This window comes from Pipra filicauda, unplaced genomic scaffold, assembly GCF_003945595.2.
Source record: "Pipra filicauda isolate LSUMZ 115617 unplaced genomic scaffold, ASM394559v2 scaffold165_size2600900_pilon, whole genome shotgun sequence".
Taxonomy (NCBI): Eukaryota; Metazoa; Chordata; class Aves; order Passeriformes; family Pipridae; genus Pipra; species Pipra filicauda.
The window spans coordinates 1703057-1730851 of record NW_024104162.1 but is presented as its reverse complement, the minus strand read 5'-3'; the positions used below and the strand labels follow the sequence as shown (position 1 = coordinate 1730851).

Sequence of the window (27795 nt, the reverse complement as noted above, 5' to 3'; positions counted from 1 at the left end):
TCCCGGGTCAGCCCCCCTTCCCCGGAGCCACGTTCCACGCGTGTCCGGCGGCGGCCCGGGCTGCAGTTGGTCCTCCGAGCCGCGGGGGGGCGCTGCGGGGCCCGCGCTGGGCCCGGCGGGCGGCGGCGCCGCCGTGTTTACATCGCCCGGCGCTCCCGCCCCGCCGCCGCCGCTGCTCCTCGGCCCGGCCCGGCCCGGTCCCCGCGGCCGCTCCTCCGCCCTCCGCGTCAATGCGGCGCCGCCGCCCCGCCGCCTGTCCCGGCCATGGACACCAGCGACCTGTTCACCAGCTGCAAGAAGGGCGACGTGAGCCGCGTGCGGTGAGCGGGGCCGGGCCGGGGCCGGGCGGGCAGCGGGTCCCGGCGTCCCCCCCGTACCGACCGCTGGTCACCCGGGCTGCGGGGCCGGGCCTGCCGGGGTGGGCGGGCCTCGCCGGGACGCGTTTACCTGAAGCCCAACCAGGCCTCCCCGGCGGCTTTCGCAGCCTCGGGAAGAGCCGTTTGTTTCTTTAGACGTCAGTGCACTTTGCACCCCGGGGAGCTGGGTGTGCACCGGGTCTTTGCCGGTGTGCTTCGGTTTGTGTGGGGTTTCTGCCGGGTGTCCGAGTGTCACTGCGTACCCGCGGGTGTGGATGCTGCTGCCAGTGGCGAATGTCCTTGCACAAGGCTCCTCTCTTCAGCTGCTGTTTCTCTGCTCAAATGGTCTTTGGGTTGGTAGGAAGTGGATCCCTGGGAAGGAATCGTCGTGGAAATGTTTAGACGCCTTGTACTGTAGACTGTGGGAGAATCTCTGAGAAATACCAGGACGCCAAATTTCAGGTCAAGTCTTCTTGCTCACGTCAAAGCAGCACAGCTCAGCTGCAGTGATTTTGGATCAGGAGACATGGGCTTGTTGTCTGCAGGGCGAAGGGTTGTGGTCAATGCAAAGGCCCAGGGTTTACAACAGACTCTTCTCCTGCATCTCATGGTTTGAGTGTAAGACTTTCCTTCACCTTTTTACCCTACTTGATTTTTGTAATCATGTTAGACCGTAATCGTGCAAGCAGTAAATTGCTTGCAGTTTACTGTAGAAGAAAGGGCCTGGGGGGTGGCCTTGCAGATGTTTAAGATGACCAGTGTAGAAGTGATAATGGAGAAATGGTTTGTCTGAGAATGCTGTCAAAGCAGGGGGGACACGTGGGACTGAGTAGAATGGAGCTGAGTTGACTGGGATTTTGAATGTGGTCAGAGGAACCTGGAGTCTGAGACGGGAAAGATGAAGAGAGTGAAAGGGAGGACTGATGTGGTGGGTGATAAAAAAGTCCAAACTTGAGAATCTTTGTGAAGGCTGAGTGGGACTTCTGCGTGTGGTGAGCAGAGGTGGTTGTTGCAGTAGTTGCGGACAGGCTCTAACAAGAGCCAGGCTGTGTAGGAGATTTGTCTGCAAGGCAAAGCCTGGCTTCTAGATATGCCAGAGAGGGAGTGTTGGCAGCATTTGATCTAGCCTGAATGTGCAGGACAAGAAAGTGGCAGGAATTCAGAGCAGTCTGGAGTGACACTGGTGCTATTGCTTGTGTCCAGAAAAGCAGGATGGGAGTCCAGCTTTGGCCTTGTGGAATTGACCACTTATGTGTGAGCATCCAGGCTGTGAACACAGTTGGAGAAAGAGAAGGTACTGCTGAAGTGCTCACGCTTCTTTTGTGATTACTGACCTGTTAGGGGTGGGTTTGATTCCATTCTTTCCCCATGTGCACCACTTAAGATTGAAGGGAGCTGCCAGACCATGCTGCAGAACACCATTCTTTGGGTTGAAGGTTTGACTGATGCCCCTTCAGCTGTAGGTGACAGCTCCCCAAATCCAATGCAAGATCCTGTCATACCTTTGGAAGTTCCTGTGTGAACTCAAAGTTACATTTTTGAAAGAAGAGAATGTGACTGACTAGCTGCAAGAAGTTGTAACTTTGCTTTCCCTTTTCTTCCAGATACCTTCTTGAACAGCGAGATGTGGAAATTAATGTCCGTGATAAATGGGACAGCACACCCCTGTGAGTGCTGCAGCCTGGAGCGCTGGCTGGGTGGGGTGTAGGGCCCTCAGAGCTCCTTTGCTCTCTCAGCAGCAGCAGCCACGAGCACTGTTACAAAATGTCTCAGGTTCTGCTTTTCGGGAGCTTTGGCTACATAGTTCTGCTTCTCTTCTCTACCAGTGCTGTGCTAAATATGTCTTTATCTCCCCATCTGACTGACGCTTGCTGTAGTGATGCTCAGAAGAGTGGTTCACTTTGTGACCAAATTACCTAGATTAAGCACTCTGTTCTTGGCTAGATTAGACTCAAAGTCTATGGCATTCTAGTATCTCTTTTCAGGTGAAGGCGTGGCTTGATGAAATGCAAAGTGACTGAGGGGTCACAGTGTGTCTGGCAAGGCTCTGAACATGCATTAGGTAGTGAGTAATCCCTGTGCAGCTGCTGAGGAGCAGGGTGTGAGCTTTTTACCTCCCCACAACTCTTAAGTGCATTTAGATATCTGCAGTATATTTGGAGTACAGAATAACTTCCCAAAGTAAATGTAGACTAACATTTGCCTGCTGCAATGCACATTACAGAATACTCCTAGTTTGTAGGACTGCTTGAGGTGCTTGTGGAAGAGAATGACGAAAGGCTCAGACCACAAAAGAGAAGACAAAACTCATCCTAAGTAGGACTTAGAGGAGTGGATTTGCTGTACATCCAGTGAGTGCTGTTCCCTGCTCATCACAGTGTGCAGCAGTCAGACAGCAGAATGAGCAAGGAGTGTTTTTAAGAATTCAGTAGAATTGCTGAGTGCCCATGACATGATCTCCATTAAAACGAGGATGGATTTGGCAGCTGGTGGTGCAGCAGAAGATGCAGGACCTAGATTGGGACCTTGAGATCTCCTTGCAGTGCCTAGGAGTGCTGAGAACAGATCCTGCTTAGTCTGTTGCTGGGGTCAGACTCCTGTGCTGTTCAGTAGCAACTCCTTACTCCTAAGAGGAGTCATCTTCTAAGCTTCTCAAGGATGCTCTCAGTGCTGTGGTGTGTGTACCTTGGTTTGCCTAGACACTGAATTTTGCTTCCTGCTGTATCTGATTTTCTTTCTCTTTCTCAGGTATTACGCCTGCCTGTGTGGACACGAGGAGCTTGTACGCTATCTTCTGGCCAATGGTGAGCAAAAGTGTCCTGATTATGGGTGCAGTATCTTTATCCATATCAATCCATTGGGATTGAATATCCTTCTAGCTGTCCCTTGTGGAAACTTCTTCTGTTACCACAAACCATCTGATCAGCGATCTCAGGCTACCATGGGAGTCCTGGACACACTTTCACGGTCCCTTTTACCAACATTTGCTGCTTGAATTTGCTTCTTGAAATTGATTGAAATTTCTCAATTTGCTTGAAATCCTGAAAATGCACAGAAAGGGAAGCTTTCTTATGGTGGCTCAAGGCAGCACGACTTTCTGCAATCACAGCTGGTGTTTTTTTAGGGTGCATTGCTGTTGGGAGTATGCTGATGTAAGGATTGTGCTTCATATGAAGAATTGTCTGTGTAAAATTTTCTTGTACTGTTCTGATAGCCTGGCTTTGTAAGCAGGATTTAAAGGTGAAATGCAAGGGATTTTGCTAATCTCGAACACAGCAAGACAAATAATCCAGGCCAAGTGCCTGCCCATTTGGTTCCCAGCACCCGAATTCCCTTGGGTAGTGGTGGTGTTCTGGCAGAGGAATCAGAGTGCAGAGTCAGATCTCAAAAGATTTGTCTTTTTTACTGCATTCAAAGCATCTTAATCAACCACTTGTGTAATTCTAAAGTAGCAAAATGCATTTGCCCTCCAACGTTCTAGCAGAGTCTAACCTATAGAGGCATCTTCTGCTTTATGCAAAGCAGAAATGCTTTTTAGGAGGAGCTGTTAACAGTCCAGTAAGTGATCATACTCTTTGTAAAGTAAGATTTGTCTTCCCAGAACACTGCTGGAGCCATGCTGAGAGGCTTAGTACCCAGGTCATTTTATGACAAATGAGTCATGACATCTTCAGAAAGGGATTTGGCTGTGGGACAAGAGCTTTAGGTTGTACACATGTGAGGGAAGCTTAGTTTTTGTAAATATGCTCGGCAGCACAGGGGATCACAGTGAAACATGTCACCAGACAGAAGTCATACTCGTTTAGTGGCCACCTGGGGACACTTGAGGAGGATTTAACTGTGCCTGCTGGCACATACCTGTGGTGGTTTTGCAGGAGCGAAATGTGAGGCCAACACTTTTGATGGGGAGCGTTGTTTGTATGGAGCCCTGAGTGACACCATCCGACGTCTGCTGAAGGAGTACAAACAGATCACAGCAAAGTGCATGAGGAGAGACTACTATGATGTCTTCCTGCAGAGGTAAGCAGATGAGGCATGTGCAGAGCATTCCATCATCCTTCCGTAGCTGCTAACCTGGATATTTGAGCTCTCTGCTAAGGGCAGCTCTGAAAGGCAACTCTGTCTCATTCCTGAGCATGTAGAGCTTCCTAAGGGATGTTCCTTTGTGCCATAAAGGGATGACTTCCAGGTATGTGTGCATATAAAATATAGCCTCCAGTGACTGAGGCACAGACTCCAGAGCCAAAAAAACCTGGTCTTTGTAATTCAGAAGCACTAAGCTGTCATCTTTGACTGTCAAACCAAAATCAGATCACTAAAACCACATCAGCAATTTAGGATAATATGTCAAATGAAATTAAATTTCAGGCCTGAAGGTGCTATAACCTGCAAGCGGAGGTTTTCAACACTGATATTAGGTTTCTCATTTGTGAAATATAGAGTACTTTAAGAAGTCTGAAACTCACTCATAGTGACAGCGTTCGGTTCTTTCTTTTTGTTCATTAAAATCTGTTAATTTTAAGATACTTCTGAAAGTTGCCTGTCATACACTGTAGTCTTAGCCTAGACCATGAGTAGCAGCCTAACTTGCTCAGGAGTAGAGGAATAGTGTCAGTCTTTTCTTCTTGCTCTTTCTCTACCCTGGTACTTCTGATGTTACTGCACAGACTTTTTTTTTTTTTCCTTTTTATTTCCCATTGGACTGATGTAAAAAAACCCACAAGGTTTCAACATTTGTATCTTCAAAACTGGAGAGTTAGTAAATCCTAGAAAGCTCTGACAATCTTTCCATTACTACAGAGTCCCAGTTTCTGAAGCTGTGGGGAAAGAGGGAAGGAAGGAAACTCATTTATCTGAGTAGAATCCAATTCTGGCTTTCAGGGAAGTAAAATATTGCAGGATGATTTATTGCTGCACTGGTGACTCTGTGGCTCAGATGATGCAGAGTTGAGCTACAATGTGCTGATTTCTGCTTCTCATTCCAAGCAGACCTTGTGTTAAAATTGAGGCAAAGGGCAACAGTAGGGGGGACAAAAAATAACCCCCTAAGGCTTCTTTTTGGTTTTGGGCAAGACGCTAGTAGGAAGGATGCTCTAGTGGCAGGAGACTGAGATCAGCAATCAAGACTCTGCTCTGACATCATCTCGTTGTGTGACCTCCACACCTTTCTGTGCACCAGCACTGCTCTCTAGAAGTATTATGCCTGATGTCCACCTGTTTTGACCTTTTGGGGATGTTTGTGAGGATATATATGCAAGGGGTGATTGGCATTAGGAAACACTGGTGATGGTTACTGTAAACTCTAGAAGAAGCAGTCTTGTTTTTTCCTTTTAAAGGAGGAGGGTATGGGCATGCAGTCATAAAGAATGCTTCACCTCTGATGTGGTAATTGCCTGCTTTTTATACCTGTTACATCCTTCCTTCTTCTGGGGGTGGCTGACATCAAGTCCTCTGCTATTTGTTGCATGGTTAGAGTATGCACACTGATAGTGCCCAGAGAGCAGGAAAGTTGCACCTTACTTTGTAGTGGGGTAATTATTTTTGAAAGTGTGTCCTTCTGCAGAGCTTTTTTGTCATCTGGCAATTTAAAAGCAGAATTAACTTTTAGAGATATGTTTGGGGGCAACTAGTTCCACTTTAAAATCTGTTCCCTGCATTCAGGTGGTCCCCTAAGGCAGGAAGGTTTCTTTCTCCAGCCTTCTTGCACTAACAAACTTCTTCGAGTTATCAAAGGAAGGGAGAGATCCCAGTCTAGTGTACAAAGTACCAGCCCCAGTGCTGACCTTCTCACTGGTCAGGGAGAGACTGCAATGCCCAGAGGTATTTAGACCTAATTGTACCATGTCCCCCACCAGCTTTGCTCCATTCTCTCCTGTCTCATTTTCTCTGTGTCCCTCACAGGTTGCTGGAGCAGGGTTACCAAAGCGACATTGTTTTCATTGTTCATGGCAAATCCTTCTGTGCCCATCGCTGCATCCTCAGCGCTCGCAGTGCCTACTTTGCAGAGATGTTTGAGACCAAATGGAAGGGGAAAAATATGATAGTGTTGAAGCATCCACTGGTGAGCAGGATTGTTTTTCCAGTTCTTTCCTTTCTTTTGCTGTTCCAACTACATGAGAAAAGTGAGTAGGAAAGACAGTTTGAGGGTTAACTTCCACAGTGAGTAGCTTCTGGAGCTCAGAATGACCCAAGTTGAAGAGAAGGGCTTTATGCAGTAAAATAGCATCTTATGTAGATAACAAAAGGCTGCAGACTTGCATACTTCCCCTTTGTTCCCTCTGTCACATTTCTTAATTGCAATACCAGGTAGCTGTTACCATCTGCCAGCTGCATCACGACCCCTCTGTGGGATGAGTTAGGTCTTTCTAATTCCTGGTGGACAGGTGGTCTGTGGTGAAGACATCACCTCCATAATTGGTACTAATTGAGTCCCTTTTGTTGTCTTTGCAGTAATAACTAAATAGACCATAAGTACATTCCATCCATTAATCACCAATACTCCAGCACATTTCTCTTGACTCTGGCTGTGCAAAACCTCTTCTAACAAACGTAATTCCAGTTTCTCTGGACATTGCTCTCCTTCCTCTTTGTGCAAGAACAAGTCTTTCCTCTCATATTAAGAAAGGGTGGAAATGTTTATGACCAGTGTAAAGCTGGATTTTACAGAGTCTGTATTACAACCATGTCTTTGGAGCACCTGCATTAGTCGAGTCCCGTCCCCCGAGGCACTTGGGGGATTAGTATCAGTTGATACAGTAAAGAGCTGTGTAAGCCAGGTGGAGTGGCAGCATGAGGAGCAAGGAAATTGGGTGCAGTGTGTGAGCTGTTATTTAAGTGGGTTTTTTTTGACTATTCAGGATCACGTTTCGAGCTTGTTATTAAGTTTATGGGAATTCTAACAGTAACTTTCTCATGGTTTTTGTTTTTTTTTTTTTAGATTAATCCAGCAGCCTTTGGTGCTCTTCTGCAGTATCTATACACAGGTAAATGACTTACCCTCTAGTGTATGTGTTCATGGCAGGAGGGCAGCTGTCTGTGCCCCTGCCATAGCACTGTTCAAGTGGCCCAGGCTGCACTTAGCACTAGTTTACACTTAGCTGTGTTAGGCTGCACCAGTCACCAACACATCCTCCCTGCTGGCAGAAGGGGAGAATGTGAGCAATCGCCTGCTCTTCCAAATTGTTTGTACCTTTTGCCAGTTGTTTTCCTGCCAGTAACTATACAGTCAATTAAAAACAAAATCAGCTTAGGTTGATTGGTTGGATGGATTTGGAGAATGTATTTTTAACTTAAGGAAGGCAAAGCCAGGTTCCCACATAAAACATTTTCAGTCTGGCAGACCTGAGCAGTATGTGCTGAATACTTTGACTACACTCTAGTTTTTTTTTTGAACAGAAGTTGATCCCAAACCTTCTCTGAAAATGCCCAATGTTGTATTGTAGGTATGCTAAGTGCTGAACTATCTCAGGCCAGGAGGGGGTGCCAGAAAGTAACGCTTCCTGCAAGGTTCTCCTTCCCCGGTCCAGTGTGTTCAGAAATGTTCCTTGTCATGTTTTCGGTGATTGTAAAAGATTCTGGGATGACAACTTGTGAGCCTAAAGTCTTCTCTTACCCAAAGCCAGGCAGCCAATGGTGGCAGTCATGCCTGCTGCTCTTGTGCTGCTATTTTTTTCCTTTTCTGAGGGAATTAGACATGTTTTGTATAGCCCATTTGGTCTTTGGACTCTCGAATGAAGCTATTAGGATAGACCCTGGAAAGTGGGAGTGTGAATTAAATGCCAAACTGTGATTGATAAGTGGGTAGTGGGGTACCAAGTCTTAGCATCTGGGAGTGAGTCTCAGCTGCATGCTGAAAAGTACGTCAGTGTAACTACTGAATTTCTGTGCCATCAAGTCTTCAGACCATAATTTTTTGCCATTTTTACACCTAGTTCCGTGGGTTAAAAGACTGCATTCCTTCTTGACAGGTCGTCTTGATATCGATGTAGAATATGTCAATGATTGCAAGAGGTTAGCCAAGCAGTGCCGGCTGCAGGACCTCATCGATGATTTGGAGACCAAATGTAAAAAAGTCTATGAATTTGGTAAGCATTTTACTTGCTGTTGTCTCTGCTGTGCCTGTGTGCCCTTTCAGGGAGAAACAGGCAGGTGTGATGGTGGATGTTTCATGGTGTCCCTGAGGCTTCCAGAAAATGATTCTGTTGTGGAATTCCCATGTTTGCATGATAGTTTTCAGTCATGGCCTCTCTGTAGAGCAGCTACAGTGGTTTCTGACACATGCATGTTTATCATTTGTATTGAGTGTTTTCATTATAGTGGTAGCAGGACTTTACTGTGGTTGCCAGACATTCAGTGGAGCATGATGGGGTATATTGGGAAGTGCCTTTTAGCAGAGAGCTTGTTTAAATCCCTAGGGAGATAAAATATGTACAGTTAAAAGTAATTTTCTGAGTTTATCTGACCCTTAACCAAAGTAAAATGTTTGATAAGTGGCCCAAAACGGATGCAGAGGGAGATATAACACTTCTTTTAAAAGCAGAGAAGTATTTCTGAAATTGTGTGTGTATTAATAACACATGGATGTGCCAAACCTCAAGTGATACAATCCTCTATTTAAGGACTTTTTGTTATCCAAATAGCTTGTGATCTAATCATGACATAAGCTTATTGCATGAAACCCAACACTTGGAATTTGTCATCATCTCTTTAGCTCAAGCTAAGGGACACGTGAAGAGGAATCAAAACAGCACAAGTAGGGCAAAGTGGTGTTAGTCATAAAGTAAAAAAAAAATAATCAGGTAACAAAACCTTTAGGCTGAAAACATCTGATTATCATTCCATGCTCTGAGTTAAATCCTTTACTTCAGTCAAGTTAATTTTGGTTTGAGAAGAGACTCCAGTCTGTGGCTTTAAAGTCAATAGCATCTTCTTCCCTGATCTAAGAGGTAAGGGTCTAACTATTCCATCTTTCCCTTTTGAATACCAGTTATGATTATTCAGCCTCCTGAAGTCGCAGGGCTCAACTGATAGAGAGAATGTACAAATCACATGGAAGATATTACCATGTGTATGTCTCCCCTTGGGCACATGCAGTTGTTTGGTGGTGGGGGGGTACAAGATCACTGAGGTGCAGCTATTCCCATGTAGACCAGGGTGCAAGTCCTTACAGAAGCTGTATCGTAAGTCTTACTTCTGCCATGTAAACACAAATGTAAACATGGATCTGAAGAGATGAGAAATGGATTTCTTGGTTTCTCGCTACAAAAAGTGTAAGATACTGGTTTGTATTAAATAAGTGGTAGAAAAGGGGAGTGGTGAATGAATATAAAAAAAACCTACTCAGACAATCAGGTAACAAAATTATCTTGTGGCACCTTTTGATGTCAGAGTAATTCAGTGAGATGCTGGAGATCTGTTTTTTCCTTTTTATCTTTTTTCCCAGGATCTAGCTGAGACACTGAAGGCAACCATTCCACCTTAATTCATCTAGTTAAAATCTCATATTGTATTGTGGGAGGAAAATAAGGTGCTTAAATTTGTGAACTTCAGGAAAGCTGACTTCTTGGTGGGGTTTAAAAAGGAAAATGATGAAGTAAAGTTTCAGGTTAGTTGGAAGTTTCTGATACAAGCTCCACTTGGAAATGTAATGCAAATTTCCTGGATGGCATCAGACAAATGATTTAATTTCTGTGTTCTTTGGGATAGGAACAATTGCTCTTCATTTCTTAGGCCTGACAGAAGACATACTCAATGGGTGGTGTAAAGCACTGATGGAAATACTAAGCTTGATTTTTATTATGGTAGATTGAATTCAAAGGAATAGACAGAACTGCTGATAGGTCTGTTAAAAGTTTGTTTCTTATATCAGATCTCATATGGAAGCCAGAAAAACTCGATTCTGCAGAAATTAATGGATGTAAGACTTACAGAAGTTGAAAATTGAAAAGATGTTAGATCACATCGTGTTTGGCGCTTGACAAAGCACTACTTGGAGCACATTAGAAACCTCTGCCTGCTCAAAGTGCTTCGTGTGGAATAGACATCTGATTCAGGTCTGCAGAGCAAGGCCATGTCTTGCATCTGTATTATGAAGTTGAAACGTGAAAACAACACTCAAGCCTCTGAAGCTCCACTGGATAATTGCAGTCTCTGCAATCTCATTATCTAGAGTTAATCAGTATTTCAAAAGCACTTAGTATCTTGGTATGCACAGACAGTTTAGGAAGAGGATGACCCAGTGCCTTCTCTTTCACCTGAGATATACTTGGGTGTGAATGCCTGTCTATTTTCCTCTGCATGTGTATTGTGACTGTAATGAGAAAAAAACTATTGCAGTGTTTGGAAGAGCTCAAACAATTTGTCCAGATTAAGCCATAATCCTTCCTTTAGAAGCATACGTATTAGAAATTAAATGTTTTGCAGTTATTTCGGCAAGTTTTAGGGCAAAGAGGGTGAGAACAAGGTTTGTCATGCTTGCCTTTGTAGCAGAGACACTGACTGTATGGAATCTGTGGTTATAGCTAATTGTGGCATTGGGAGGAGGATGTATCTGAGTGTGGCATCATTTTGAAGGGTTTGAGATGGGAGTTTGGTGTGGCTTTTGTGGCTGCATTGGCTCAATTTAAACAGAAGACTACAGAGAAGTATTGAGCAATAAAACCAAGGCAGCTCATGAAGTGGTAGGTGATGTTCAGTGCTGTGCAGCCAGGCTAGACTGGGAAGAAAGACAAAATCCTCCATTCTCAACTTCAGCCATAGTTGGGTTGTTCCCTCAAGCTCCTCGCATTGTTTATACTGCTTTTTTTAGAACCCCCTTCATTCCTCTTTCCTGCAACAAGGTCATGACCCCTACTGCTTGCTTGCAGCCAACAGCTTATTCCTATTTCACCACTTTGATTTTTGTTGTCTCTGTTAGGAAAGATTTGCGTGTGATACCAAATGTTGTTCCCTTGTATTTGAGAGATGCAGTGTCTGAATAGATTTGCTTCTCAGACAGATCACTGTTCTTTTGTGTGTCGCTGTGAAAGGGCACAGATGCTCTGTGGATCCCAAGAGAACTCTTTGCCTTGACTACTGCTTAAAACTTGCTGGGTCCATTAGCACTTAGAGAGCCTGACTGATCTGGTGACTGTTACAGTAAGCACTACAGAAATACAAATGATTCTCTCTGCCAAAAAGAATTTCTAATTTCACAGTGAGAAATTTGCTTCTCTCACGCTGGTCTGTAAGTGGACAGGGCTCTTTGAGAAAATGCACTCAGTCTGGTTTGTGTTGGTGCCAGGTCTCCTCTTGGCTTATTTACCTTGGAAGTCATCTATCTGAGGGTAGTGTTTTGTGCTAACAGGGCAGCCTTTCTCCTTGCTCGTGAGCTTTGTGTGTAGCAATCCTGGTACCTGACTATTTTGTCCTGGTAGATTATCCTTCTCTTTCCAGTAATCTCTCTGGGATATGCAGCCTATTTTGAAGTACAGTGGTGGCATATCTGAAGGGTGAAGCAGTGATGTGGAGGAGGGGGTGGAGAACTTCTTTTGTGGCACATTGTGGTCTTGTTTCACTCACGACCCAATGGAGTCATCCGATGGAGCTCATGTAATGCTGCGCAAAATGTCAGGAGAAATGAGGTCTCAAGGTGGCGTGATTCACCTGTGAGGGGTTTTAATGCCATGAATCATACCTGTCAGAAATTTTTCTGAATGCCTCATAGTTAACTCTGCATCTCTCTGGCTCCCAACAGCATCTCAAGGCTTCCTCACCACAACTTTGCATTTTCCGGTGGTACTCTGGGTTTTTTCACAAGCTTCTCTATGTACGTGTTCTAGTCCTCACCCCAAACCATGCTGACCTGGATACAAACCTGAGGTGGGGAGCTGTGGGACAGGGGTGGCCAGAAAGAGGAAAGGCTGTGCTGGTGGTGGTATTGCAACACAACAGCAGGGTGTACTTTGAGCTGCTGCTTGTTTGAAGTTAAGGTTGGCTTCTGTGAGCTCCACGGGAACTTTGGTCATAGCAGGGCCGCTTAAGTATGATCATGTGTTTTACTTTCCCTTTATTGGGCTGTTTTATTGAGTAGGCTGATAGGGCAAGACAGTAAGACACACTAAGTCTGAAAAAGGCAAATGAAGTTGCTGTCTCTGAATGATTTATTTGAGCTCCTTGGTGGTAGTGATGCTTATTTAACGTTTGCAGAGAACACAGGCACATGCAGCAGTCCGGGTGCTCTGGGAGTCTTTCTGCTTTGGGGATCCACAGATAGAGAGTAGAGGACAGACTTGTGCATGCAGAACTTATTGGCTAAACAGGAAGAAATCCCTTTGTTCCCTGCAGTGAAGTTAAGATGGGACAGCTGAAATGGGACCCATCAGAGCACGTGACAGAGCAGAGAGGCATGGAAGCAGAATAATTTTGACTAAGAACTCCCTGGCATGGGCTTCACCTTAGGTGACACTGTCAACAGTAGGGGTGGTCGGCTGGGGAAGGCAGTGTATGAGTGGCTCCTACAGGGATGAGGGTATCATGATCCATGGTCCTCAACTGTACTTGATGACATGGATTACAAAGAGCAAGTTGGGCTTGAAATATGCCTGTGACAACTTTGTGTTTCCCACAGTTGATATTCCAGCATAAGGAATTAAGTGGAGATTTGAGGAGAGACAACAATACATGCATTCCCTTCTAGCCCTGCTCACCAGCTGCACTGAGGGGTGCTGAGTGTGTGTTTACGTAGAAGAATCGTGTGTGTTTTGCAGTAAAAGCCGCATGGCAATACTGATTTTCCTGGAGTGTCTCTTATCTAAATGGGAGAGAATGTTTATAGAGGAATTTAGGCATCTCTACTCTCTTTTTTTTTTTGCTTCTTCCAGTCTCTTCCAAGCCAGGGACCTGTGTGAAAGTGCTGACGATTGAGCCCACAGGTAACTGCCGGCTGCAGGAAGATCTGGCTCTCCTGGCAGACTGCGCCCTGCCAGCCGAACTGCGGGTAGGGAGCACTTCTACTCCTTCTGCTCTCCGTGGGGCTGGGATATCTGGGCGCACGTGGTCGGTTGTGTTTTGCCATTTAGAGTTTAGTGCTTGCCTGTTTTCTTGTGCTCCAAGTGCTGAAAGGCTTTTTTTGCTGGGAAATGCTGTAAAATTGTTTAATGGGGCTGTCAGTGCTGGTCCTTCCCCTTGGATTTCCCCCCCGGCAGGGATCTTGTAAATAAAACCCTTTTCATGTGGTTGGTGGGATTTCCCCAGTGACTGCAATGGGACAAGAGTTGACCCTCAGCTCTTCTCTGTGCCATCTTTCTCGAGAATTAGAAGTGTTTTAGCAGCAGGCATTGGTACCCAAAGGAACATGCAGGTGGAAGGTGGCTTGCTGGGGACTGACACCATGCAGTGGAGAGGTGCTTTCAAACTCTCAAAGTATTTCCAGCAGAAATGTGAGTCCCTCTGAAGAGAATTTAACTTGACTGGCAATAGATCTGCTTTTCCAAACTATATCTTGACCCTTAGAAATAGCCCCACAGGTTGATGATGACTGTGTTAAAATACCATCAGTTTTATTAATTAGGATCATATATATGGATCTTCTCTCCCAACTGTGGAAGAATGAGGATAAGTATTAATGGTCTTTATTCTCCCTGCGTCTGGTGTTTTCTGTAACATCATCAGATTCATTTTGCTCTTATATATGCCCTTTTTTCCCCTCATTCTCATACCAACCACTATATTTGATAATATGGACTCATTTTAGGTGGCTGCTGTGCCAGAGTTTGTTTGACTGAATGATATAGCACAGCTTATTGCCTTTCTTCTTTCTGTCCCCTGCTAAATAGACCTGCCTGGTGCAAGACAGCACATGTGTGTGTCAGTACGTGGATAAGGTTTCTTACCTTAATAGGCCAATATGTTTTGTACTGGCTTTTTTCAGACATATTTCTTTATAGAGGGAGTTTTTCTCCATCAGGTTTACAATTACCAGTACAGAAATCTTTCCTACATAGCCTGCCTACTCCAAATAACCGTGCATTTGTTTGTGGCTTCCAATATGCTTTTCTGTATGCTTGCAGGTTTTAAAGGGAGGTGATACTATAAGTAAGCCTCAGACTACCTCCCCAGGAATTAAAAAAAAGCATAAAGGACCCCAAACAGTGAGATTTACATAAATTTTTAAGTCACTTCACAAATAAAAAGAATGCATCCTGTTTGATTGCTTCTTTCCAGATCTTAATGGCTGTTCTAGAGGGTTAGAAACATTTTCCTTTTTAATTCTTTCATGTAGAATAGGAGCTGGAAGGAAAATAGGAAACTTGCAATAATGTAATCATCTGACAGCAGTGTGAATTGTGAGCTGTGGTTTGCTTGCTGTGTTCATGGATCAGAATGAAAGCAAGCATTAGAGTTGTTATGGCTGTAGAAGTAAAGAGGGCATGGGCACACATCTGCTCACTAGAGAATCTGTGTGCTATGCACAAAGGTAGATGCTTTGTTTAACCCTGATAAATTCTATAAAATTCTAATTTTTCTCTCTTTTTTTATGGTACTTTTTTTGTAGCTCTTCATCCTAATGCCATTTATATCTCATCCTAATGTTTCCAAATTGTTAAATTCTGTGAATTAGGCATGTTTTTTCTGGGACAGAGGCATTGCACATCCTCATTCTTCCAGGGTTTGTTGCTATACAAGGAATAGTATACAAACTATGTAACTTAAAATGTCAGGGATAACTAAATAGTCACGTACAAACATTCATGTTCTCAAGAGAAACATCCATTATTTTTTTCCAGCCTATGCAGAACAAAATAGGTATTTGGCTTCTGGATAAAAGCCAGAATTTCCAGAATTTGGCAAGAAACATTTGTAGCTGCTATATGTCATGTAATGCCATATTATATGAAATAGGGATTTGTACAGGTTTCTGTTTCAATATAAACAAATAATTTGCATGTAATGTCTTTGATACTTGAATGATGCAGGAAACTGTGCATCCCAGTTTCATAGTTCAGTAGTGTAAAACAATAATGAAAATTTGATATCCAATTACAGTTCATTATTATTTTCTAGGGTGAGAACTATCTATTCTTTGAAATCTTAAGCACGTTTATAATTCTGGTGACTTGTTTCTCTCTCCTGTTTATGCTTGGAAGCCTTTTTTGTGTTTTTCAGTCTTTGCTTCTGCAAGTGTGTTTGTTGTCTCTGTTTTGTTTTTGCAAGTGTGCTTGTGGTCTTTGTTTTGTTTTAAAGTAGGAATGGCCAGGATTTTTCTGACCACAACAGCTGCTTCCTCAGTTTGTTGCAATAAAATTTAGTAGTGACAGATTTAAGTCAAATATCATCAAAAGCCAGGCAGCTGTCAAAAACCATGTGGCTTCCCACTGTCTGCCTGCCTGACTCTTCATCTCATGTCTGCCAGGTGATCTCTGAGTTAGAAACTCTAGGGCTTCCAGTATATTAGACTGTAGGCACATGGTTTTCTTGTGATTGTTTTTCAATTACCTTTTAACTGAGATCTTACGTTCCAAACCAAGATGAAATCAGACCTAAAAGGATCAGAGCTTGCCACGAAATAAATACTGTTCTTTATTTATATTGTCAGTTGGTGTGGCTGCCAAAAAGTGACCATTTTTCACTTTTGGGGTAAAACTAAGTCTTGCAATGTGTAGGAAGAACAGATTGAAACAAGTAGATGGGTTCCATTATGTCTGACTCTGCACCTGTGTACTGGGGTTGCCCATGGCATTTACTCCTGTGCTTTGCTTTGCCCATTTGGCAGAGGCAGATTAACTGACCTATTTACAACATGCTTCCAGTTTAGTTTTTTTTGTATCCGATCCACTTGCATCTGGTTATGAGCTGCTAATCTTCTCTTGGATCACTAACCCCTGTATTTTGTGTTGTAATTTATTTACAATTTTCTTGCTGAGATAATCTGGCCAAGGTACAAATTGCTGCCACTGATTTGTTTTGTATGTTTTTGCCTTCAGCAACATTTCTATTTAAGCTCTAATAGGAAATCTGTAGCGGTGAAGACTTGATCCTCCACATGTGATGACTGCAAGATGCTGTGAATATTCCAGCTGTCTTACGCTGTAGAGTGTTGAGAATTTTTCTGTATGGTGATTGAGTTATGTGGAATGTGTTTGCACTTCATAGGTTAGACTGTGTTGTGCTTCCTGGGCAGCATACTTGACTTTGGCAGCTGTGCTTTGCCTGGACACAGAGGCATGTGAAGAAGGTTGTATGAATAGAGGTAGTGGGAGGAATAAGCCAATTTTCTGCAGGGAGATCCTGAAAGGGAGATTGAATTCCTCAAGCACGACAAGGGAGGAGAGTAGAAGTAGTAGAGGCTTGAAAGGGGAGTAGAAGGGAAAATTCTGCAAAGCCACTTCATGCAGAATGCGAGAGACAAAGACACGAACCTACTTTTATAGTAGAATTGGACATGACTCTGTAAACCTGAGCACCAGAGTGGGGACCAGGCTAGGCTAGAGGCAGAAAATTTAACCCAGAGGAGTTTGTAATCAGGGAGACAAACTCTGAGACAAATAAAACTCCAATGTCCATTCCAGAGGGATAGATTCCTTTTAGATATTTACTTTTGAACAGTGAAAGGAGAGCAAAGAAAGGATGCACGTAGGAGATGAGGAGTTTGTCTCAATTCCTGTGCCACAGAGCAGCATCTTATCAAAGCCTGTTTATGGGTTTGCTTTACCTGTGATGTGCCTCTGAATTTGTAGCCTTCGATGTCATGTCAGAATTTCTAGGAGAGGACGTGGAAGCTGTCACACAGGGTGGGGATAGCAGCAAGGCAAACAGAGCAGGCAGTTGGATCATAATGCTGGTGTTTTTAATGCACTGCACAGAGTGAGGCTGCAGGTCCACAGACCATGGTTGGAACCAAGGACCAAAGCCTTGAAACATGAGACACAGATAACAATAAAATAGCAGCATGGAGAATCTACAGATGGGACAATCTGATCTCATCTTCAGTGCTGGAGGTGCCCTTTGTGTTAGACCTGTATGAAAAGCAGGTGATAGGTCATGTGGACAGCATTCCTTGAATTGCTGCATCTCTTCTGGAACAGGAGTTTCCCAGTGGAGCAGGACTTGAAGGAGAGAGGTGCTACGGAGAGCCAGCATTACTGTGACAGCCATGTGCACGATTTGAATGTCCCTGGGCTTTTCCTTTGATTAGGAATCAGAAGCTGCCAAGTGTTGTTGTGGACAAAGGGTTTGGTAAATGGGTCCAGATTGCCATGTTCACTGGTGGTGTGAGTTTTTGCCAGCTTGGTGCCTTGCCACATCTGAGAACCTATTTTGTGAGAAACCTCACTGCACTTGAGCTGAGCTTGGCCGAGAGCACAACCCAGTCTGTTGTTGCAGGCTGTGTCTTTGTTGCAGGCTGCTCGGGAGGGAGGAGTCACCTGGCTCTTCAGTAAAACTGAAGGTCAGTTGCTTTCAGTCAGGATGGAGGCAGGCATGTTGGAAATGGTGCTTAGGTAGTCTGTGATTGTGAGACTGATCATTATGGTCAGCCTGGGGTTTTCCCAGGTGCAAACTTGGGTGTAGTTTTCCTGGATGAGACAGAGCAGGAATAAACTCCTCGGCCCAGATAGCTCAGGGGCGTGTGCTTGGAAAGGAAGAACCAGGGGAAACTTTTGTTTCCAGAGATTGTCTTGGTTACATGACTGTGAATATAAACTTTTTTTTTTGTTACAATTTAATTACCCTATATATAGGATAAGGTAAAAGTGAAAATATTTGGAAGTGTCACTTTAAAGTAACATAAGGCCAACAGATTCTTTTTTGTGTTTGTCTGCTGTCATGGTTGGCATGTGGGACTGGGTGGAGGTGTGTTGGTGTTAAAATAATTCACTAGAGTATTAATACTGCAACAACACTGTTTTTGGCTGCAAATCAAAGCAGAAATCTGAAATATGCTTTAGCAGTGTTGGATTATTCAAGAGAGGCAGTAATTGTAGCCAAACCATTTCAAACTGGTGTATACATCGATGTAATCTATATTTTACTACATATACACAGTAAAAAGGCTAGTCCTAAACCATTACATGCCTCCACTTGGTTATCTGCCTTGTTAAATGGCGCAGAAACACTTTCCAGAGGATCATGACGTTTCCATGGATAACGGAGGCAGCTGTAACTTGTACCAGGAATACCTCTATCAGGAGTGCAAGTTCTCCAGTTCCTCACATTGAAATATATGTTCAGAGCATCTCTGGTGCTCTGCACTGTGCTGAAGGAATAGGTGGATGGTGGTTTCCTCCTTGAGTCCAAACTTGGGACCAGGAGCGTGTTTAAAGCATGAATGTTTTAGGCAGGGATTTCTGGTTTTTCTTCTTAGGTTGGTTTTGGGGAGTTGCCGTTTGACAGCACCGACAACTTTAACAGCTGTCCTGATGTGTGTTTCCGGGTGGAAGATTACAACTTCTTGTGCCATAAGGTATGTGCTTCTGCTCTACTTCCTTCTCCTCCCCTTTTGCCGAGACTCTGGTCTACCTGTGCCCCCCCTCCTTTTATGCTGGATACACTCTGCAGGAGCAGCATTGCCTCATCAGTTGCAAAACCAAAAGCATTATTGCAGCTGGAAAACTACATTTAAAGCATTTAACCAAGCAGCAAACCCTGCGTTTCTTGCAGAGATGAGTAGATAAATTGTATAGATTTGGCTACAGCGTTCACAGCTGAAAAATCTGCAGCTTGTGAGTTCAGTGTCTGGAGACTGGAATTTTGATCTGCAGGTGAACAGCAGTAAGAATAGATTTTGAGATCCAACCTCCAACTCAAGATCTTGCCCTAATGTCATGCTATTTTCAAATCTCTTAAGTTTGCGAATTGTGGTTTTGGTTCTGAGAGTAGGCATGTATAGAATAAGGTATGGAAAAATGTTGGAGATGTAGCTTCAAAATAAAGGGAAAATCAGAGTTACAGGGTCTGAACTTCTGAAATATCTTCCAGCTGCTCCAGTAACCAGTTGGGAGTGCCCTTTGGTTTGGTGCAGTGAGTTTTGGGTTTTTTCCCCTCTCCAGGCATTTTTCTGTGGTCGCAGTGATTATTTCAAAGCCCTCCTTGAAGACCATTTCAGTGAGAGTGAGGAGCTGCAGACACAGCCCAGCATCCCTGTGGTGACGCTCCACAACATCTCAGAAGACATCTTCATCCGGGTCCTCTACTACATCTACAGTGATGATACAGAGGTGAGACCAGCCATTGGTCCTTTCCTTCTGTGCTGGTTAGTGCTGAGATGTTTTCAGCAGTGTTTTTCTACAACATCTGGAGCAGGGTGTGTGTGTGTATTCTTAAATTCCACTGACCTACTCTGCTACCTCGCTTTTGTCTCAGGAACCAACATACTGGGCCATACTGTTAGCCAAGCAGGGTTTTAGTTCATATGCATGATGCTTATGAGCAAATCCCTATTCTTTTATCACATAATAAAAATCTGGAAATTAGGTTGCACGTTGTTCATTGACATGATAAATGCAGGGCGTTGCAGCTTTTCCGCTTTGGCTCTGTGGCAGGATAAGGGGAGCAGCTGCCAGTAGATGGCAGATTGAACACATTTGGAGATGTGGAAGGGCTGAGAGATTTTGCTTATTTACTCTTGGCATCATAGCCTACTTTTCCATTTGTAGCAAGTCATTATTTCCAGAGTTATTTATTGCTGGGGTAGGCAGAGGTTCCTCTGGGAGACCAACGCCTTGCTGTGCTCAGTATTGAAGGCAGTAACAAAATGGCCCTAACCCACCTAGTTTTCAGCCTAATGGAAGGTGCAGCAAATAGCAGCATTTAATTAGTTTCCTGCTTTGGTTTTGTGGCAAATGCTGTCAGCAAGATCTTGCTACAAGATCTGAGAACACATTCTGGCATTAGGGCAACGATCAGAGACGCTGCTGCACCTGCCAGTGTCACTTCTCCCAAGCAGTGTTTGTGCTCTGGGGTAGGTGCCACATGCAGGGAGTGCACACAGCTGTGACCTTGTTTCTGCTGAGCTGTTCACCTCCAGGCAGTGGTAGGGAGAGATGTTTGGCAGGCAGCAAGGGCAGGATTGCCATTTATATGCCAGAGAGCAGATCCTTCACTTGTCTGCACTCTTCCCTCAGCCACGTGCTGAAGGGGCAGGCAGAGGGGGAAAGAAGCTGCTTGGGGTTGTGGACTTGTGACTGCACTGCAGCGTGACCCTGTTCCCTTGCACCTCTCCAGTCTGCTTGCCCTCCTCGTGATGACTCACAGGAAGGATGTTTCCAAACAGCTATTCCTTTCCGGGGGGTGCCTCAGCTGTCCTGTCTGGGCTGGAAGCAGGAGGACAGACCAACAATGAGTAGGAGTTGAAAGGATCTTGCTCATGTGGTTTCTGTGCAGAATGAAACTTGGGTTTCAAACTGAGCAGCCAAGCTATGAACCTCTGCAGACAGTTCACCCCTCGTGAGAAACTGCCAGGAAAAATGGTCAGGAAAACAGGAATATAGCTCAAGTTCCACACTTACATATGGAGTGTTCTCCCTGCCCTGCAATTCTCAAACCAAGTATCAGCATTCTCAATTGCATGTTTCTTTTTCCAAATGATTTATGGTGTCTCTCTGCCATGTAGTAGTGACAGTGTTTGCAGTTGTGGGGAAGAGTGTGTGCAGAGGACATAAAGGGCTCCAGGCACAAAGAGAAATTGCTGATCAGAATACTTGTGGGGGCTCAAGGGCAGCTTTTGCAGGAACGTTTGCCAGGTTTGTCCTTGATCAAGCAGTTGGAGGCTACAGCCATCAATACTGCTGACTCAAATGCCTCCAACTCCTGAGGTTCCTGGAGCTTATGAAGGGACAAAGCAGCACTTGATTAATAACCCCAAGAGCTTTGTTACCCCACTGTGCATACAGGCCTCGTGGTGTGACTCTTGTACATCTTGCATTCTTCTGCACAGCTGCTGCAGGGTGTTACACAGCTGAGGCACTTGCTGTGAGCTCTCTCCAAACACGGGTGCAAACAGCTGTGGGGGAAGAAATAATCTGCTGTTTGTGGTTGTCAGAGTGAGCAACTGAGCAACCACATGTGTAGATGTGGACAGCAGTGTGTTTGCTGCTGGCTGGTTATCACGGCAGTGGCCCACGCTGCAGCCAGTTACCATTGCTCAATCCAGACCAGTGTGGTCTCTATGTGCAAGGGACCTCACCTCCTCCACGGCCAGGGCATGCTGCATCCTGCAGATCTGCTGTCAAAATGGATGTGGGGAGCTGTGCTCTTTGCAATTCACAGAAGCAGGAACAGAGAGGCTCTAGTTCCAGGTTAGTGACGCAGATGGCTGACTAAAATAGGATTTACCCGGCCAGGGGGAAGAGACTGAGTGAAGCTGGAGGTGGTTTCTCTGACATTATCTACAGCATTTTTATCCTCAGATCACTTGCAAGTATCCAAGAGGGAAATGGAAGGGTGGTTCTCTAGCTCAAGAACCTGAAAATGTTAGAGGCCATTCACAATAGTTCAAATTTGAGCATCTAATGCATGAATTTAATTCACTTTGAATTCCTGTTAAAGCTTCAGTAGTATTTGATGTGCGAAATATGTTCCTTACCTGGCTGGACCTGACTTACAGTTTATTTGGGGTACAATTTTTTGTCCTTGGGTGTACCCCTGTGCCAGGGAGGTTGTGCTGGCTGAGTTAGCAGAGCCAGTCTGAGCAAGGAACTTAAAAGAATTTTGCGTGTTTTTCACAAGATGTGAGTCCAGCAGTATAAAACGGGAGCAAAAATGTGGGGATAAGGTTCTCTGTCCTGCCAGTCTGTTCTGTTTGTCTCTTTGAAGTACGTCTGGTAAAAGCTACCTCCTTCCACTGCCACACTGAACATTTCTTAGGAGCCAGCTTTCAGGTGCGCTGCAGTGTTTCAGCACTGCCCTGTGCTTAGCTAGAGGGGTTATGTGCAGCATGAGAAACTTCCTGCTGCATTTTGAACCCCTCTGTGGTAGGAGTGGGAGACCCAGCCTGAAAGATTGAGCTCCTGTCTCTCCGTAGTTAGCACTTGTTCAGTAATGGACCAAACAACACTTTAGTTTGCCAGAGACAAGTCATGTGCTTAGAACCGGACAGTAATTCTCCTTTTTTCATTACCAGCTGTCCCCAGAAAACGCCTATGACGTGCTGTGTGTGGCAGACATGTACCTGCTGCCTGGGCTCAAGCGCCTATGTGGCAGGACCCTGGCCCAGATCCTCGATGAGGACAACATCATCAGCATCTGGAGGATCGCAAAGCTGTTCCAGCTGACCCGGCTGGAGGACCAGTGCACGGAGTACATGGCAAAGATCATTGAGAAGGTACCAAAACACTCCCCGTGGCACTGACCACATGTGCTCATAAATCTAACTGCACAGTGAACCATAGAGACAACAGATTTTATAGTTGTACTTTGGTCTGTTCTAAATGGTTGCCTGCTCTGGATTAATGTGTTTCCTGAAAATGTGCAGCAGTTAAGCAACAAAGCACATGGTGAGTTAGAACAGAGGAGGAGTGTGGCAGTACCTGATGTCACCACAGTAAGCCACATGCTGGTGGCTGTCTAGCACATCTCTGTGGACTGTGGGGTGAAAAACCTGCCCAAAAAGCTCTGCAAGTACCAGGGGCAGGTGATTTTCACTGAACTATCAGTCATTGTGCCCAGAGTGTTGACTGAATACACAAGCTTCAACCTGGAGAACCCAATGGCGTGTGCAGGGAAGGTCTGTTCAGGAAATGTTTTTCAGTTTTGCTGGAGGTAGTTCTTCCTGGCATAATGCTCTAGAAAGGAGAAATCAATGCGATCTGTAATCTCCAGGATGACAAACCAAATATTAGGGGTTTGCGCAGGGGAAATTGGCTATTGAACAGCAAGAAGTAATGAATTTAACACTGAAGTTTTCTTTATGGGGCTCCATTTAAGTGTTATCCTTAGTGATTATAGCTCGAAGTTTCAGGACTCGTGGAGAAAGTTGCCATATGGATGGATAAACTAGAATCTATGGAGTGTTTTTAACCTGAGGCAGATCTTTATAAATGGCTCGTACAGTTTGCATGGGAATGTAACATTTTCACCTACAGCTTAAAAGGTGTGAAATTATTTTTGGCATGTGAAAACAGTGAAGGAAATGATTCTGGGGCTGTTACTTTGTTCAGTGCATAGCTTGCACTGAGGTTCTGGCTTCTGAAAAAGCTGCTGAACGTCCCAAGTAGTGGCTGGGGTAGGGCTTTACTTGTGTGTTCCCCTTGCATTCCCCATCTCTAGCTTGAGTGGGAGCCTTTGGACCCAGAACTGGCAATGTGCCTTCCTAAGGGTGTTGGCACAGGCAGAGTCACCCCAGCTGTTCAGACATCAGCCCTTGCCAGCATCTTGTGGAGATGCACTGATGGCAGCAGGGAGAGATTTTGGCAGTGTGGGAGCAGAGCAGAGCTCAGCAACCTGCTGAGTTCAGTGGGCACAGTTCAGTAGCGCAGACAGACGGAAGCTGCCTCTCACCCTTCAGCTCACCACATGTTCCTGGGGAACCTGATGGAGAATCATTCATGGGTGACCCAATTCTGTCAGGGTGGGCACAGAGCAGAGCAGCTGCCTTGCTGGTGGTGGTGGGGCTGAGTCATTGTGGGAGGATAGTCATCTATGGCTCCTAGTTCTGAACTGGGCACAAGCACCCACTGGCTTGTCTGCTACGAGACTTTTCCCCAAAGTGTCTGGCAACATCTCCTGGTTCCCACTGAGGACCTTTCTCGAGGAATATTGTGTATATTCATGTGCCCCAATACCAAGGCTAGGGCTGCTTAGTTAGAGAGTGTTACAGTGTGCTGTTGGAGGTGCAGATTGCTTAAAGTTGTGACTGTTTATTGTTGGAGTATTGTTGGAGTATCCTTAGAATGGATGGCAGGATGCATCTCCAAGTGGTGTCTGGAGGAGATGTAGGAAGATTTGGGTCTCCATGTACCCTTAGCATTCCTTTTTTTTCTCTGGGATCCTTTAACAGTGGCTGAGACCATTATCCCAACCCTTTATATCTCTTTACCTGTCGTCTTGTCTTCCTAATGGTTCTTTTGTCCATCCTGTCCAGCTGGTGGAGTTGGAGGAGTTTGCGGCTGCTGTGAAGGAGAACGCGGAGGCTGTGGAGGAGCGGCAGGAGACTGACTCCATTCCTCTGGTCGATGACATCCGCTTCCACATCACCAGCAATGTGCAGACTTACAGTGCCATTGAGGAAGCCAACCAGAAACTTGAAGCTCTGGAAAACCTCCTGGCCAGTATAGGGCTTGAGTGTTGATGAGTGCAAGCCCTGCTTGTCATATGCAGCCTGCGTAGCCCTCACTGGGTTGGCTCGGAGTGCAAGAACATCCCAGTCTGAATGTTCCTCTTCTCATTCTTTGTCCTCCTTCCCATCCACTTTCAGGCATGATTTCTTTTTAATTTATTTATGTCTGGACATTTGCGTTTCTGGTTTGTGTTTGGTTTTATTTTGGTTTTTGTTTCTCCTTTCAGAAGTAGCTCCCAGAGCTCATCCCAAATCGTAGCTGCTCCTTTTTACAACACAGTGCAGACAGGAGACTGTGAGCTGTTGGGGGTGGTGATGGAGCTGTTTTGGGGACTTCTACTGCCTGGGGTTGGGACCCATCCTGCTCTGTTGCCCGACAACACACTTCTGAAACTGGCTCATGCCAGAATATTTGTTGAATTACCACCAGCAGAGGAAGAAAACTGGATTAAACTATCCAAATAAGTATATGAGAAGGGAGGTCAGCACTGTCACTGTCAGCATTTTAAGACTGGCAGAGGTGGGTAGTGCTTCCCCACCAGGGACACAGGGGTACTTGGCTATGTAGAAGGCACTGTCTTCACCTGCTATTTTAGTTCTTAGATGGAAAAAACCCTAACAAAACAAAACAAAATAATTTCCAAGTCTTCCCTAGCATTTCATTGCTTTGAAATGCTCAGAAAAAAACCCTTTACTTTCTGAACAGGCATCTTTGGGAATACAGTAGAGACCAGAGCCCTTCCATTCTTAGAAAGCAGTAGCTTTCAATGCACAAAAGAAGGGAGAGCAGCCCTTTTCTTCCTAACAGAGGAAGGAAACACCTTCTTCTCAGAAACAGCACTTTTCCCTTTCTTTTTGTCCATTGTGGTAGAGCAAAGCTGACTTGCTGGTGAGTCAGGGAAGAAAGGGCACTGGAAATCTTTTTTGAAAAGAAAAGGGGTCTTTTGGGGCCTCACAGGGCTGCTGTCCTACTCATCAGCCTTCTAGCTTTACTCAACCTTGAGCTTTGTAGCTTCATTGTTCTCCAGGAAATTCACTGTTTGTACTAACGAATGTTTTTGAATCTGTGTTCTGCAGTAGGTCGTGTTATCTTGTGTTGTCTCCCTGGATTCCTAATGAGGGTAATGATGTTCTTTCTCCTTAGCACTAATCAGCAGGAAGTACCCCTGCATAAAGCTTGTCTTGCCAAATAGGCTGCCCTCGGAGCTGTCCGTCTCTGGAATGGTGGGTCAGGAGGGTCTCCAAGGCGCAGGCTGGGTGTGCTTTGCCGTGCTGTGCGTTGGGAGGGAGAGGAGGCACTGAGTGAAGCATGTAGGGGATCTTGCACGGGCACTGGGCTGCCATTACCACTGCATATTGTCATTTTGGTCACTTTGTGAGGCAAGATTTTGAAATAATCTGTGTCAGGTGCGCTTTTATTGTGTGATGTGGGAACTGGACGTGGATCCCTTGCAGCTTCAGGATGTTGCTTTCTGTAATGGTGATGGTGTCTCACACGGAAAAGGAAAGCAGATGCCTGTACCTGACCTGCACTGAAGCTGTTGGCAAGGCTATGGGCAGGCTCTGGGCACCATCTGCTCTAGGCAGAGTGGGTTCAGTTGCAGTGAGGAGGGAACGCTGGGCTTTGGCCACTGTACTTGGGGGAAGCTGGACTTTGGCAAAATCATGTGACTTCGGCAAAATCATGAGTTGCACTTAACAGAGTGGGGACAGAGCTGGGACGGGGAGAGCAGGGATGAGGTTCATTGACATAACTGAACCCCAGATGCTTGTGCACTTTGTCATCTGGGTTTAACTGCTGTCTCTTGCAGATCAAGTCTCAAGTTCAAGCAGGGCGTGCTTCAATTCTGTTTCAAAATGCTTGTGAGGAAGTGCAAGGAGCTGTTGTGGTTTGTTTTCTGCTGCCATATTAGTGTGAAGGAGGAGATGTGTCCCTGCAGGAGTATGTTGCTGTGTGGAAGCAGGAAGCAGCAGGAGTGACATGGAGAGAGCTGTACATTTGCTGTGTGATCTGTGGAATGTACCTACACGTCCATCTCTAAGATCAGTGTGGCTTTGACAGGACCCCCAAAGAGCCCAGCCCAACTTGTACTGATAAAAGCATCTCCATGAACTTGAGGAGGGGAAGGGCTATTAGGAAAACTTTACTTTGAAGTCTCATATATTTTGGAAAAGAAGGGTGAAAGCAGAACTGCTTGTTTTCATGCTGTCAGGCTTATGAAAGCCTGATACAGAAACAGCTTAACCCAGCTGGTTCAGTTCCCCTGCGTTTCTCCTCCCTACATGGCTGAAGATGACACTGAACATAAGCAGGATGTTTAGTTTATCACATCCCTTCTACTCCTCCAGCATAAATTCCACATCTGACATCTTAGTAGTCGGCTTTCCACAGCAGTGGCTCTGACATCCCTGCACAAGGCTTGCACGGAGCCACTGGAGAACAGAACGTGGCCTTTGCCTTCTGCTTGTACTGAGCGAGATGCAGAAGCAGGATTACCAAAGAATGTGCTAATGCTTTTCTCTGCAGATGCCTCAGCTGCTAAAGCAAATGGACACTGGCAATGGGCAAAGCAGGAGGGAGGCAGAGGAGTGGCAGCAGTGCTGGGAAGCGTTTTCCATATGGCTGCTCTTGAATAATTCCATTCCTGCATCCTTAAGCGTGGAGCAAGTGAGGCTGCAGTTGTACATGTGGGAGGAAAGGTCAGTGTGGCCTTTTGATCTGCCTCCCCAGTAGTGCAAGTCCACGTGGGCTTCCAAGCAAATGCCTCATCTGTCTGCGTGCACTTAGTGGTCACATCTGTGAGGTCTGTCAGATTGTCCAATTACTCGGGATCCTTTAACCCCCCCATCCCTTTTGGCAAAATAGGGCTATCCAAAAGCATACATAAGCAGATGGTCAGCATGCAGGCAAGCTCTCTAATTAAGATGAGCCAGGACAAACTTAGGTTTGAATTCACTTTATTCTTGCTGCAAATGATTTTATCACAAAATAAAAACCTTCTGATTTTTCTTCTGTTGCCAGCGTCCTTTTTGTGTTTTGTTGCCTCTGTCCTTTTTATTTACTTCTAGCCACTTGCTGAAATAAAAAGATTGTAAAATTTATCAGAGCAACATTATATTTAAGGAGAAATGTGTAAGCATGTGTGCAGCAATAAAATAGTCTATTTCACTATATCTGTTGTGGCTGTG

At 45.1% G+C, this 27795-nt stretch overlaps 1 protein-coding gene across 1 annotated transcript; it reads left to right on the top strand.

The window, feature by feature from the left end:
- Positions 1–186: 186 nt before the first annotated feature.
- ABTB1 (ankyrin repeat and BTB domain containing 1) lies at positions 187–27780 on the top strand. Its single transcript, XM_027729332.2, has 12 exons — positions 187–320; positions 1961–2023; positions 3105–3160; positions 4232–4376; positions 6258–6417; positions 7294–7339; positions 8324–8440; positions 13217–13332; positions 18697–18795; positions 19382–19549; positions 22453–22653; positions 24412–27780. Exons 1-12 carry the CDS (start codon positions 265–267, stop codon positions 24616–24618), a joined length of 1434 nt encoding a protein of 477 aa, XP_027585133.1. The 5' UTR covers positions 187–264; the 3' UTR covers positions 24619–27780.
- The last annotated feature ends 15 nt before the right edge of the window (positions 27781–27795 follow it).